General features: G+C 47.6%; 1 protein-coding gene across 1 annotated transcript in view; it reads right to left on the bottom strand.

The window, feature by feature from the left end:
• SDK1 (sidekick cell adhesion molecule 1) overlaps positions 1 to 14784 on the bottom strand; it is a 501088-nt gene that overhangs the window by 138393 nt on the left and 347911 nt on the right. Inside the window, 2 exon segments of the mRNA XM_087729082.1 lie at positions 8366 to 8487; positions 10425 to 10616. Of these exon segments, the coding sequence (XP_087585208.1) occupies positions 8366 to 8487; positions 10425 to 10616 (314 nt within the window).

Genomic DNA, 14784 nt, shown 5'->3' with positions numbered 1-14784 from the left:
TCCCTTCCCACCAAAGGTGGTTCCTATTTTTCTACTTGCAGTTTTTTACGTGCTTTCGAACTGCTAGGTTGGCAGGAGCTGAGACAAGTAATGGGAGCTTACTCCATTACATGGCGCTAGGGATTCAAACTGCTGACCTTTCTGATTGACAAGCTCAGCATCTTAGCCACTGCGTCCCTTGTCTAACTACTCACCTCCAAACTTGTTCCCTTCCCACCAAAGGTGGTTCCTTTCTTCTACTTGCATTTTTTACATGCTTTCGAACTTCTAGGTTGGCAGAAGCTGGGAGAAGTCACGGGAGCTCGCTCCGTTACGCGGCGCTAGGGATTCGAACCGCCAAACTGCCAAACTTTCTGATTGACAATTTCAGCGTCTTAGCCACTTGCCCCAGCTTCTGCCAACCTAGCAGTTCAAAAGCACATAAAAATGCAAGTAGAAAAATAGGGAGCATCTTTGGTGGGAAGGGAACAGCATTCCGTGCGCCTTCGGCATTGAGACATGCCAGCCACATGACCACGGAGACGTCTTCGGACAGCGCTGGCTCTTCAGCTTTGAAACGGAGATGAGCACCGCCCCCTAGAGTCAGGAATGACTAACACATATGTGCAAGGGGAACCTTTACCTCTGTCTCATCAGTGATCAACCATCTTTTCTGATGCATGCATTTCAACCCCCATCACTCCCAAATCCCTCTAGATTTTGATGTTCTTCTATAAAATGTTCACTAGACTTCTGGCATTTGGGAGAGGTTTTTCTTTTTTTTTAACCAATGCTTATTTTTAATTATACTTGAAATGAAAAAGGAAGTTTGGGATAGCAACCGAGCCTGTTTCCTAAGCTTTAGAAGCCTGAACATATTGTCCCCATAAATCTGCATCAGACTACAAAACATAAAATGAGAACAATCCCGGAGAGAGTTATATATTGAAGATTAGCAGTGGATCATGGCAGAAGCATTTTCATTTATCCTTTACATTACGGGATATTAAATAGGTTTTCATGTTGCGTTTCAAAAAGTCTCTTTTTTTAGTAGTTAAACAGAGGGGCCGACCCCAAAAAATGTTAGAACTGTTAGAACAAAAACTCTTTTTAATTCCTGTTGTTTGTTCGGGGTTTTTTTGCTTTCTAAAACAAACACCCACCCAGATGCCAATTTTGATCCTGTCTAATGAAGCATAATAAAAGCTTTCAATCTGTGACCCCACAAACAATCTCCAAGGATATTGCAGGCATCTCCATTCAGAACGAGAAAGAAGTTAAAAAAAAAAGAAGCTTTAAAAATGAAGCTTTGCAAAGTACTAGAAGAGATGTGAAATAAGAAGAGAGAGAATTGAAGCTGTTCAGAGTCCAGAGGCAGCGGCTGAAGATGGAGCCTGGGTTACGACGATCAAAAATGAACAAAAGAGCAGAATTGGATAGGGACCTTGGAGGTCATCTAATCCAACCCCTTGCTCAGGCAGGAAAAATGGCACCATTTCAGATGGATGGGTGTCCCATCTCATCTTCAAGACTTCCAGTGTTGGAGCAACCACAGCTTCTGGAGGCAACTTCTGCTCCACTGGTTAATTGTCCTCACTGTTAGGAAGTTTCTCCGCAAATCTAGGTTGCTTCTCTCCTTGATTAGTTTCCATTTATTGTTTCTTGTCCTGCCCTCTGGTGCTTTGGATTGAACGCCCCCCCCCCCCCCCGGTCTTCTTTGGGGCAGCACCTGAAATATTGGAAGACTGCTCTCCTGCATCCCTGGTCCGTCTTTTCATTAAACTAGGCCAGGGCTGAGCAACATGCAGCTCAGGAGCCGCATGTGGCTCTTTCATCCCTCTCCTGCAGCCCCCTGTTGCTCAAAATAGGCATCACAACCGCCAATGTGGGAGACCCGCTGGCACATGAGCTTTTCGACCCCCCGGTTTAACCAGCCAACTATGGATAAATCCAAGAAGAGAAAAGTTTCAAAAGAAAACAGAACATTTAATTCAACTACGTATGCTAATTTTGTGGCCGCTTAGGAAATAGTCAGGTATGGGAAGGTTTTTGTGGCTCCTGGTGTTTTCTTATCTGTGGGAAATGGGTCCAAATGGCTCTTTGAGTGTTTAAGATTGCCGATCCCTGAACTAGACATACCCAATTCCTCTGTTTTGATCATCCAGGGATGCGTTTTAGGAGTTGAAATGTTCCTTCTAAAAAAAAATATTAGGGCCAATTTCCACCCCAACTCCGTTCTCCGTAGGAGTGATTAATCATTATCATGCAGGAACATCCTATGCAGATGTTTATGGCAGATACCAAGCAAACGCTTCTGCGGGCAATGGAGTCGTTGTCCACCAGAAGAACAGAAATCAGAAGGGAGATCGACATCCTTGGTGGCCATTCCAGAGTTGCTCTCTTAACACAAAGAAATGAAAGCTCAGAGCAAAAGCGAAAGATGGCGTTTGTTGGAGCCACAGCCACCTGAAAGGCTTCTTGGAACTGCAGAGGGGAATTGCAGCTGGAAAAGGGGGAGAATTGGTTCAAGGGAGAGCTTTGGAACTCTCCTTTAGTTTCTGCATGGACATCTCTTATTTACGTCGGGAATCTAGTAAGAATGGACCGAGGTAGGATCTGCAGGCCTGGTTAGAAACAGGTTCCTCAACCGTTGTCCAAACTACACATGAGGAGTCAAACTATGGACAAGGGTGCTTAGTGACTAGGATGGAGTATGTGAGAAAAGGGAGGGAGGAAGGAAGGAAGGAAAGGAGGGAGGAAGGGTAGATAGGAGGGAGGGAGGGAGGGAGGGATGAAAGAAGGAACAGAGGAAAGAAGGGAAGGAGGAGGGGAGGGAGGAAAAAATGAGGCAGTCAGGGTAGATAGAAAGAGGGAAGGATGAAGGAAGGTACAGACGAAAGAAGGGAAGGAGGGAGAAAGGGAGGGAGGAGAGGGTAGATAGAAGGAGGGAGGGAGGGAGGAAGGAAGGTACAGAGGAAAGAAGGGAAGGAGGGAGGGAGGAGAGGGTAGATGGAAGGAGGGAGGGATAAAGGAAGGAACAGAGGAAAGAAGGGAAGGAGGGGGAAAGGGAGGGAGGAGAGGGTAGAAAGAGGGAGGGAGGGAGGAAGGAAGGTACAGAGGAAAGGAGGGAGGGAGGGAGGGAGGAAGAAAATGAGGCAGTCAGGGTAGATAGAAAGAGGGAAGGATAAAGGAAGGTACAGAGGAAAGAAGGGAAGGAGGGAGGGAGGAAGAAAATGAGGCAGTCAGGGTAGATAGAAAGAGGGAAGGATAAAGGAAGGTACAGAGGAAAGAAGGGAAGGAGGGAGGGAGGAAGAAAATGAGGCAGTCAGGGTAGATAGAAAGAGGGAAGGATAAAGGAAGGTACAGACGAAAGAAGGGAAGGAGGGAGAAAGGGAGGGAGGAGAGGGTAGATAGAAGGAGGGAGGGAGGTAAAGAGGAAAGAAGGGAGGGAGGGTAGATAGAAGAAGGGAAGGAGGGAGTGAGGGAGGAAGGAAGGAAAGGAGGCACTCAGTGTAGATTGAAGGAGGGAGGGATGAAGGAAGGAACAGAGGAAGGAAGGAAGGAAGAAAAGCAAAGGAAAGAGAAACTTGGTTCCCAGATGAAAGGTCTGATTGTCACATGGCAAAAAAGCCAGCAGAAGACAGTTGCAAGACTTCATATCAAACCGAAGAAGGACCTTAGATGCTATTTACGGGGATCCGAAGATGGGAAGGAAGGGCCACAATTGGACTGACGGAAGAAAACAGAAGGGATGGTTTTCGTCTGCGGAAGAGGAGGACGGAAACCAAGAAGGATATTTCTGAGCGAAGAGGATTTCTCAGAGAGCTGAGAATTGTCAAAGCTCTCTGGCTCCGGCGTTAACCGCTGAGTCGGGCCTCCGAAAAAGCTCATTGTGGAAGGCCAGACATCCCCTTCTGCTTTTCAGATCCCCTAATTTAATCCCCCTGACATTCTGTTTAGCATAAAAACTCCCCTAACAGAGGCTAAACTCAGATTTCTCCACCCAGGAGGAGATAAATTCCTTGGATTTTGAATGAGGGACACCCCCACGACCCCCACACACACCCCTGGTGCAGTTTTCATGGTGCTGACTCTCTCCCAAAGACCTCCAAAGAGCTGTTGTGCCTGGGGACAACTTTCACTTTTGCTCTTTTATGCTGATTATGAAAGGCCCAGTTTTCTTGGAAAATCCGATCTTCTCCTCCGTTGCAAGCTTATGCTCTGATTTCTCTGGAGACGGCATAAATCTTCCCGCAAGCTTGGAGGGAGGACCCGTTTCCAAGATCAAACATGGTGCCTTCTCCAGCACTTGAAGACCTAATTAATTGCAGCACAGAGACTTTTGGAGAGGATGGTTTTTTCCCCCACCTTCTGGCATTAAGAGCGATGTTTCTCAACTTTGACTTCTTGAAGAAGAGTGGACTTAATCGACTAACGGAATAACGGAGTCGGAAGGGACCTTGGGGGGGCTTCTAGTCCAACCCCCTGCTCAAGCAGGAAACCCTTTCATACGAGTGGTTGCCCAGACTCTTCTTGAAGGACTCCAGTGTTGGAGCACCCACAATCTCTGGGGGCAAGTCGTTCCACTGGTGAATTGTTCTCGCTGTCCGAAAATTCCTCCTTAGTTCTAAGTCGCTTCTCTCCTTGATTAGTTTCCACCCGTTGCTTCTTGTCCTGTCCTCAGGTGCTTTGGAGAATAGCTTGACCCAGTGGTGGGTTTCAAAAATTGTTCGAACCTACTCTGTGGGTGTGGCCTCCTTTGTGGGAGTGGCTTGCCGCCCATGTGACCGGATGGGAGTGGCTTGCTGCCCATGTGACCGGATATGAAGATGCTGACGACACTTGTCAGAACCACCTTAAATGACCTCACACACAGCCCTGGCATGCATAAGAATAGGATGTAAACTTCTTTTTTAAAAGGCATCTTTGGTTTGCGTTAAAACAACTTCAACACACGCAATGTTCTGATTGCACCACAAACGCAGTAGTCATCCTTACCTTCCACAGAGGCCCTGAGTTTTATAAATAGGAGCATGACAGTGTAGAATAATCACATCCAAGGACCAGTGGTGGGTTTCAAAAATTTTTGGAACCTCTTCTGTAGGTGTGGCCTGCTTTCCGGTCCACTGGTGGAACCTCTTCTAACCGGTTCGGTAGATTTGACGAACTGGTTCTACCGAATAGGTATGAACTGGTAGGAACTCACCTCTGGATGGATGGATGGATTTATGGATGGATGAAAGATAGATAGATAGATAGATAGATAGATAGATAGATAGATAGATAGATGATAGATAGATAGATAGATAGATAGATAGATAGGGATGGATGATGGATGGATGGATAAGTAGTTATGTAGGTAGATAGATGATAGATGATGGATGGATGAATGGATTGATGGATGGTGCGAACTGGTAGGAACCCACCTCTGGCTTGACCCCTCTATTCTTTGTGGCAGCCCCACAAATACTGGACGACCGCTATCATGCTACACCTAGCCTTTTCCCCCCCATTAAATAAGATCACTTCAACTCCCAGAATTCCCCAGCCAGCTTTGCATGGGGTTTTTTTTTGGTTTAATTATAGGAATTGAAGTTGACAACTCCTCAAGGTGTCACAGTTGAGAAGCACCACCTTACGAGCACCACTTGACCAAACGCAACTCCACGCCCTTGCAACCTTCTAAAAAGCAACTTAAGGTAAAGGTTAAGGTTCCCCTTGCACATATGAGATACTCATTCCCAACCCTAGGGGGCGGTGCTCATCTCCATTCCAAAGCCGAAGAGCCAGCGCTGTCCAAAGATGTCTCCATGGTCATGTGGCCGGCATGACTCAATGCCGAAGGCGCACGGAACGCTGTTCCAATCCCACCAAAGGTGATCCCTATTTTCCTACTTGCATTTTTTACGTGCTTTCGAACTGCTTGTTTGGCAAAAGCTGGGACAAGTCACGGGAGCTCACCCCGTTACGGGGCGCTAGGGATTCGAACTGCCAACCTTTCTGATCGACAAGCTCAGCGTCTTAGCCACTGAGCCACGGCGTCCCAGCTTAAGAGCAACTCAAACTAAGCCAAAAAGAGAAAAGTACATTTGGAAAGGAAGAGGGGCTAAGAGCAGAAGCTGAACCAACCCTCTGCTTGCCTTTCCTTGCCCTCCACTCCCAAACTCAGAGGGGAGAACTTTCTTTTTTGACAATGAAAGCTGGCATGAAAGACATAAAGTCGCAAAGAACCTCAGGCTCCATTGCAGAGTTGACCATTTTATCTATGGTCCCACCAGCACAACCGAAGGTTAAAAGGGCCTTGCCATGCAAAACAACTGCCAGGCATGCCTTGGCCTCCTTCCGTTGACCTCCTTCCGACACGAGCTTTTTTACGGGTTACACAGAGATGTGTGAAGTGTTAACCAGCTGCTGGGAAGTCATAAACGAGTGGGATAAAAAAAAATTGTATACTAGTGGGGCGGCCATTAAAACCAACAAAGGCAATAGACGAAAGATGACTCCAGGCAGGCGCCAAGGGATGAAAGAGAAACAGGCTTGAGCTGATGGCATTTATTCCGCTTGGAATAAATGTATTATACACTAAAATTCCAAAAAAAAACCCAGCCCCAAACATTATTAAACTAATAAAAAATGAGAGCCATGGAGCCGTTGGGTAAGCTTCATAAAATCCCAAATACGCTGGTTATAAATATAGGACTTTGCAGCCCATTTTAGCTCTATCGGATGTCTTTCAACTGCATTCTCTCTCGAGAACGGACTCGGCAACGATCAGAGAGCACGGTGAGTATCTTCCATCCTGCATCATAATAGGCAACCATTAATATCTTGAGTTTTAGAGCAGAAATGTGTACTCGGTGAGCATTATTATAGAGAAGTGGTACTTTACTGCAAGAGGGAAACAATAGCTAAAGAAAGGAAAAAAAAATGGCCCAGTCAAGATCGCAGAATGTTTCCTTGACAAAACGTTTGCTCATCCCATTAACCGATTTCTTTGGAAGGCGATTATGGCTACCAAATTGACGCAATCCCAAGGTGGCGTGCATCAAATAAATCCCCGTGTCAACACGGCAAAGGAAAAAGGGAAACCAACAAAAGATAAAATAAAACCTACTTCCCAAAAGGGAAAATGGTTTGCATCAAATTGTTAATCATTTGACGGTGGGATGTTTTGGCTGTCCTACATGCACATGTGAAAGAAGGAGCCATGGATTAAAAGAACATATTTTAATTCACTGCCTGGTAGCGCAGTGGTTAGAGTGCAGTACTGCAGGCTACTTTTGCCGGCTGCCGGCTGCCTGCAGTTTGGTAGTTCGAATCTCGCCAAGGCTCTTGACTCAGCCTTCCGTCCTTCTGAGGTTGGTGAAATGGGGACCCAGATTGTTAGGGGCGGTTCCACCACAAATGCGCGAATGACAAAAGCGTGCCTCACTAAACCGCGGTGACAAAACCGCGCCGACAAAACTGCGCGATGAAGGAGCGACGAATGAGCCCTGAAGCGTGCCGACAACAGCGCGCCGACAGAAGCGCGCTGTAACCTAACCCAAAACCTAACCCTAAACCTAACCTAAACCTAACCCTAAACCTAACCCTAAACCTAACCCTAAACCTAACCCTAAACCTAACCCTAAACCTAACCCTAAACCTAACCCTAACCCTTACCTTAACTTAAATCGTGCTTCTGTCGGCGCGCTGTTGTCGGCGCGCTGTTGTCGATGCGCTTTTGACATCGCGGTTTTAGCGCCGCGCTTTTGTCGGCGTGCTTATGACGTTCGGGCTTTTGTCGGGTCACGGTTGGGGGCAAGAGGCTGACTCTGTAAACTGCTTAGAGAGGGCTGTAAAAGCACTGTGAAGTGGTATATAAGTCTAAGTGCTATTGCTTCCTTCCTTCCTTTCTCTCCCTCCCTTGCCTTCCTTCCTTCCCTCTCTCCCTCCTTCCCTCCCTCCTTTCCTCTCATTTCCATCTCCTCCCTTCCTCCTTCTCTCCCTCCCTTCCTTGCCATGGTGGCGCAATGATTAGAAATATTACTGATTCTGCCTACTGCCAGGAGTTCGATCCTGACCGGCTCAAGATTGACTCATCCTTCCATCCTTCCAAGGTCGGTAAAATGAGGACCCAGATTGATGGGGGCATTATACTGACTCTATAAACTGCTTAGAGAGGGCTATAAAGGCACTGGGAAGCAGTCCATAAATCTGAGTGCTTTGCTATTGCTACCCATGGATCGGGAGAAAGAATTTGACACTTTCTTCCCCCTAGAAATCTACGTGCAAATGTGCTTCCTGTCTTTGCAAATGAAGCCAATTACAGATTAATTCGAGCTGCTAAGCTGATTAGGATGGTTACAAACTGACACATTAAGGTGGGGTTTTTTTTCTTACATACCTGGCCCTCCACTATCCATTTAGAGACGGAGGTCTTGCCATCATATCCAGGGCGGAACTGAAGGGTTGCAGATCGAGGGCTGATGTTTGAGATGACCAAATTGGAAGGCGCCCCAGGAAGTTCTGTAGAAGCCGACAGGTGGAATAAAAAGAAGGGAAGGGTCAAGAGTTTGGAGCGGAAGAATAAACCCATGGCTCAATACTGGGACTTCTCACTCTATTTCACGAGGCAGAATGGAAGCCCTGAGAATCCATCCAACACCACATCCTTCCTCCAAAAGAGTGGTCCATCACCAGGGAGATCCCTTGTTTTCCCATCCAGCATGATGCCTCTCCATTAGACAGCTGCACAATTATTGATTTTGGAATTAAAAGTCATCTCCTGCGGGCTCCGGAAATCCTTGCCTATCTTAGCAAGCCCCCATCTCAACTTAAGTGACCCTTAGTGGGGAGCCGAATTGCCTCGAATGGCCCTGCTTAAAACGTAATTTCGAAGGTCAGGCTAAATAATTAATCCAGGATGCTGGAGTCCTGCTCTTTGTATACACGAGGAGTGAGGCTCCAAGGATTGTTTGGGGACAAAGCATCACATTTTACAGGGAAGATAAAAAGCTGGGTGGTCTTTTTTGATGGGGCAGGAAAAGAGAGGGGCGCGAGGCAGATTCGTCCATCTCGTTTTCTATCTTTCCTTTTCTAGCTTGTTAAGATTCTTTGCCTTTTGTCCCTGTTGACATTTCTACAGAAGTAAAGGTAAAGGTTCCCCTCGCACATCTGTGCTAGTCGTTCCCGACTCTAGGAGGCGTGTGATCATCTCCGTTTCAAAGCTGAAGAGCCAGCACTGTCCGAAGACGTCTCCGTGGTCATGTGGCCAGTATGGGGGGGGGGGAGTTTTGCCAGCTGGTCAAAAGGTTAGCTCTCACTTTCTCTCTCTCTCTCTTTCTCCCTGCCTCCCTCCCTCCCTTCATCTCTCTCTCTCTCTCTTTTTCTCTCTCTGGAGGCCTCCACACCAGTGGTAGGTTGCAGGCGGTATGCCCCAATACGGGGGTAATAGTGCCTGATGGGAGCACCAAGTACCATTCCGGTACGGTGCTCTGGAGGGCTCACCCGCCCACCCGCTCTCCTTACTGGTATTTGAGCTGTTTGGAGCTTCTGTGCATGCGCACGGAGCGTATGGCGGCTGCATGGTGCTCCGCCGAGCATCTGGAGCATTGCGGGTGGTAAGTATGCAAGTGTGTGCTGCGCGCATTCATGTGGTGGACGCCCGGCCCCGTTGTACCGTACCAGTTGCAATGGGATCCGGAACCTACCACTGCTCCACACATCCCGTTTTCGGCCTCCAGAAGGTGGGTGGAGACGGCGGGTAGATGGGTTGATGTGGGCGGGGCAGCCTTGTGGTCCCGTTGGGGCCAGATTAATGGCTTTGGTGGGCCGTCCCCAGCCTCCGGGCCTTAGTTTGAGGACCCTTGTTTCTAGTCCAACCCCCTGCTTAGGCAGGAAACCCTACACCCCGTGATTAATTTTTCTCATCGTCAGGAAATTTCTACACCCTATTTCCCCTGCCCCAAGTCGTTCTTGTGTTCCGGAACGGTTCCACCACAAAACCGTGGTCGACTAAAGCGCGCTTGACGAAACCGCGTACCTGACGTCATCACAGCGCGATGAAAAAAGCACGCTGTGAGCGCTAAAGTTAAAATTAACCCCTAAACCTAAACCTAACCCCCTGAAACCTAACCCTAAACCTAACCCTAACCCTTAACCTAACCCTAAACCTAACCCTAAACCTAACCCTTAACCTAATGCTAAACCTAACCCTAATCCTAAACCTAACCCTTACCTTAACGTGAATCGGCTTGCTTTCAAAGCGCTTTTTAAAGCACCCTTTTTTCTCCGCGGTCGCTGTTGTCGCGCTGCTGATGACATCAGCGACGCGCTTTAATCGGGCGCACTTTAGTGGACTGCGGTTTTGTCGTGCCACGTTCCGGAACAACCCCTTTAGCCTTAAACTCAATGAAATGCAACCCAGGTATTTCTGGAGCCTTTCCAAATGCCGCTTGACTGACCTGGGGGAACTCCGGATGAGATGGTCGACGAAGTGACCAGGCCGGTTCCCTTCGCTGTCAGAGCTGCTACCTCGATGGTGTAAGTGGTGAGAGAAGACAAGCCTGTGATTTTGTACTCGAGGGTTGTGTTAGCCAGAGTCCGAGCCAGGCGAGATTCGTTCCTGCTGTAGACCTCCCAGGAGATTTGATAGCCTGGAGGAAAAAGAGGAGGAAGCCATGAAACCCAGCTGATACCATCAGAAGCATCTTCTAAAGGGTGTCCCAGTGGCGCTCGGTTAAAGGGCATCTGCCAGAACTTAGCACGGAGCTCCTGAGGTTTCCATTACTTCAGCTGAAGGGGAAAATGCCTCCATTTAAGGAAAATTTGCTCAGTAATGAGAAGCCATCAAAAATCGGTCTTCTGTTTTTCCTTTTTCCAGGAAAAAGGGAAAGGCAGAAGAAGGGGGGAAGGTTAAAAAGGAGGAAGAGAAAGGAGAGAAGGGAGAGGTGGAAAGAAGGATGGAGAGAAGAAAGAGAAGATAGGAAGGAGGGAGGGAAGAAGGTAGGGAAGCAAGGAGGGAAAAAGGGAGGGAAGTAAGGAGAGAAGGAGAGTAGATAGGAAGGAGGGAAGGAGGGAAGAAAGGAGGGAACGTAAGGGAAGAGAAAGGAGGGAAGGAAGGAAGAAAGGAGGGAGGGAAGGTATGAGAGAAGGAGGGGGGATGGAGAGAGGAAAGGGAAGAGGAAGGAAAGGAGGAAAGGAAAAGAAAGGAGGGAAGGAAGGAGGGAAGGAGAGAAGGAGGGAAGGAAGGGGAGTGGGAAAGAAGAAACAAGGGAAGGAAAGAGGGAGGGAGGGAAGAAGATACCTAACCTTTGATGTCTATAATGATTTTGATATCACGGGAATGTCTTGAAACGTAGTCAAATGTAAAGCAAAACAGTGGATGTTGTATTGTCTTTTACCAGCTATTGGTAGTTGTATTTTTCTTTTACTAATAAAAATAATTTTTTAAAAAATCGGTCTTCTGCCAGATTCTTTGATCTGCTGCCTTGAGGAGCCTCAAAAAAAAAAAAAAAAAAAAAAAAGGAGAAGCCATCTCTCTCAACAGTATTTGTAGCCTTACAACTACTGACACCTCTTGAACTTCACCGCTTCGATGGTCCTCTTGGCATCAGGAAAAGTCAGGGGTGGGTTTCAGCCGGTTCGCACGGGTTCGGGCTAACCAGATGGTAGTTTTAATCTGGTTCACCGAACCGGTAGTTACAAGGATCAGCTGACCCTGCTCACCACAACCACACCCCTCCCAGGAGTTTCCACACGGCCCGTTCATCATGCCAGGTAAGTGCGGGGGCCCCGTGGAGGCTCTGGGAGGATGAAAAATGGGCCTACCAGAAGTAGCTCACTCCGTTACGCGGCGCTAAGGATTCGAACCGCCAAACTGCCGACCTTTCTGATCGACAAGCTCAGCGCCTTAGCCACTGAGCCACTATGCCCCTATGTATGTCCCTTCTCCCTTGTATTGTGGTGTGAGCAAATAAAGGATGGGACTCGATTGGATCTCACTGCCTTGTCTCTGGGTTCGTCCCGACAGGGAAACACGGATGCAAAGACAGACAGAAATGTTCTTTTTGACGAGAACCGAAGGAAGCAAATGAGATGCTAATTGGCCCAGGGGAACACATTGCAAAGTCAGAAAGAGGGGGAAATGCCTTTGTTCTGTGTCGCTGCCATAACATAGACACTTGCGCGCCTGGCAAATCATTTTATCTTGTCATTCCGAGCCACGTCAGGCGAAGCCATTATCCGGATGTGCCAAAGAACCTAACTCTCCACCCCGCTTACCTATTGTGGACTTCTGGGGCAAGATTCTATTAAGGCTTTTCTCTCTTTCTCTCTCCCTGCTTCCGTCAACCTCCACGAGGCCCTGATTTTTTTCCCCCTCAATTCTTCTTCTGATTTTACTTGTTCTCTTCCCTCTCTCTGCCTCTCAGCCTTCCGCCACCACTTCATTCATCCTGGAGCTCTTTTATGAACCTTGCTGGTGATCCTGCCCCCGGAGCGCCTGGGGGAAAAATACAGGCTTGATTGCATCTTCCTTGGTGATTAGGCCTGGGGCAAGACAAGACAGATCCTCTGGAAGTGAGGTGGGGAAGAGCACAGGTAAAAAAAATAAAGCATCAAGAGGCTGGGGTGATTTTTTTTTCACTCCCCACGAGGAAAAGATATTTGGAAAGGTGTAGTAGATCTCAGAGGAAGAGGGAAGTGAATGATGGAGAACTGGACCAGAAAGGCTCAAAAATATGCAAAGATGGATTGCAAAAGGGGAGGCAAGAACAGGTGGGAGATCCCCGAGCTGCCAAAATCGTGGTGGCAAATGTTTCTGTTGGCTGCAAATGTTGTGTTGGAAGGGTGGCGGCATGAATCTTGCTCCAACCAGAATGAGCTATGCTTTAATTTCTTTGACCTGCAAATCAGCAAATTATTTGTAAGGAAGGGTATCCCTTCCCGAGAATTGGCTCATTATAAATAAGAGGAATGAGATGAGACTGAGTTAATGGCCTTCTTTTCACAGGACCTATGAATGTGCTCTCCTTCATGGATCACTGCCTTGTTGTGGCAAAGATGGGGAAGAAATGGAGGTAGTGACAGATTTTATTTTCTTGGGCTCCAAGATTACCGCAGATGGGGACTGCAGCCAAGAAATCAAAAGAGGCTTGCTCCTGGGGAGGAAAGCTATGGCAAATCTAGACAGCATCCTAAAAAGCAGAGACTTCACCCTGCCAACAAAAGTGCGTAGAGTCAAGACTATGGTTTTCCCAGTTGCAATGGATGACTGTGAAGGTTGGACCATAAGGAAGGCTGAGTGCCAAAGAATGGAGGCCTTTGAACTCTGGTGCTGGAGAAGAAGACTCCTGCATTGAGTCCCTTGGACTGCAAGGTCATCCAACTGGTCAGTCCTAGAGGAGATCAACCCTGATTGATCTTTAGAAGGCCAGATCCTGAAGAGGAAACTCAAAGACTTTGGCTACCTAATGAGAAGGAAGGACTCCCTGGAGAAGAGCCTCATGCTGGGAACGATGGAGAGCAAAAGAAGAAGAAGGGGACGGCAGAGAAGGAGGTGGCTGGATGGAGTCACCGAAGCAGCCGGCGTGAGCTTAAAGGGACTCCAGAGGATGGAAGAAGACAGGAAGGCCTGGAGGAACGTTGTCCATGGGGTCACGGTGGGTCAGACACGACTTCGCAACTAACAACAATAACAAATGAATAAGCTGATAAAGGCATGTTTTTAACCTTTCTAAGGAGGTGTGAATCCCTATCAGGTTCAAGAGATCCTTCAGCACTCATCCAAGCATCACGTGACCATGTCATAATAGCCGGGCACCATGTGGTCAAGCAAGTAGAATGGTTGTTGATACTTCAACAGTAGCATCAGAGCCAAGGGGGGCAGTGGTTAGGGTGCAGTACTGCAGGCCATTTCAGCTGACTGCTATCTGCAGTTTGGCGGTTCAAATCTCACTGGCTCAAGGTTGACTCAGCCTTCCATCCTTCCGAGGTGGGTGAAATGAGGACCCAGACTGTGGGGGCGATATGCTGACTCTGTAAACCGCTTAGAGAGGGCTGAAAGCCCTATGAAGCGGTATATAAGTCGAACTGCTATTGGTATTGCTATCAGCAGGAGAAAGCTTTGAAGCTGGAAACAGGAAGCGTGAACTGACAGGCAGAACTAAGCTCGCAGAAGAAGTCTCAGTGTCCAATGAACGGGGCAGATAAAAAGAATCAGGAAAGGCAAATTAGTGACGTCTTCCTTCTTTTGAACAAGATACTAACTCCAAAAAAAAAAAAATGGAATGTGACCGATGAATGGCCAAAAGTGCTGAAGAGATGGAGAAGAAGAAGTCCGACTCAAATGAAAGCAGTAAAGAAGTTTTCCTTAGTAGCTTCTTTGTAAAGGGCCGTGTAACTGAAACGGATGACCTCAGGAGCTTCGGAAATAATTTTCTGTTGATCTGGACTAAATTCTGGACAAGAGAGCTGTACATCCAATCAGAAACTGTCCGCCTGCATCCAGGCCCTCATAAATCAGAATTTATCGAGGGAACGAGGAAGACACTGAAATTTGCAATGGGCAATTTACCAAAAACTGGCTTGTTCCCTCCGGTGGCCCCCCCCCTATTTTCCTCTTATTCCACGGGTTAGATTTAAAGAGAAAGTCACAGTAAATGACACCTTCACAGCGAAATGACGAAGGAGGAATCTCCTAGGAATTCTAAGCTATCTCTGCAGCTTTATCCAAACCACCTCGTCCTTCGCAAGCAGTGAGCGGTTTTTGTCACTTCTACCCTTCCAGCCTAAAGATTCCTCACAATACGGTTTCCAGCAGTG

Source organism: Thamnophis sirtalis, unplaced genomic scaffold (assembly GCF_051295495.1).
Source record: "Thamnophis sirtalis isolate CommonGarterSnake01/CBP01778 unplaced genomic scaffold, rThaSir2_p1.2 scaffold_14, whole genome shotgun sequence".
Taxonomy (NCBI): domain Eukaryota; kingdom Metazoa; phylum Chordata; class Lepidosauria; order Squamata; family Natricidae; genus Thamnophis; species Thamnophis sirtalis.
The sequence above is the reverse complement of the archived record's forward strand: the minus strand, read 5'-3'. Positions and strand labels throughout refer to the sequence as shown.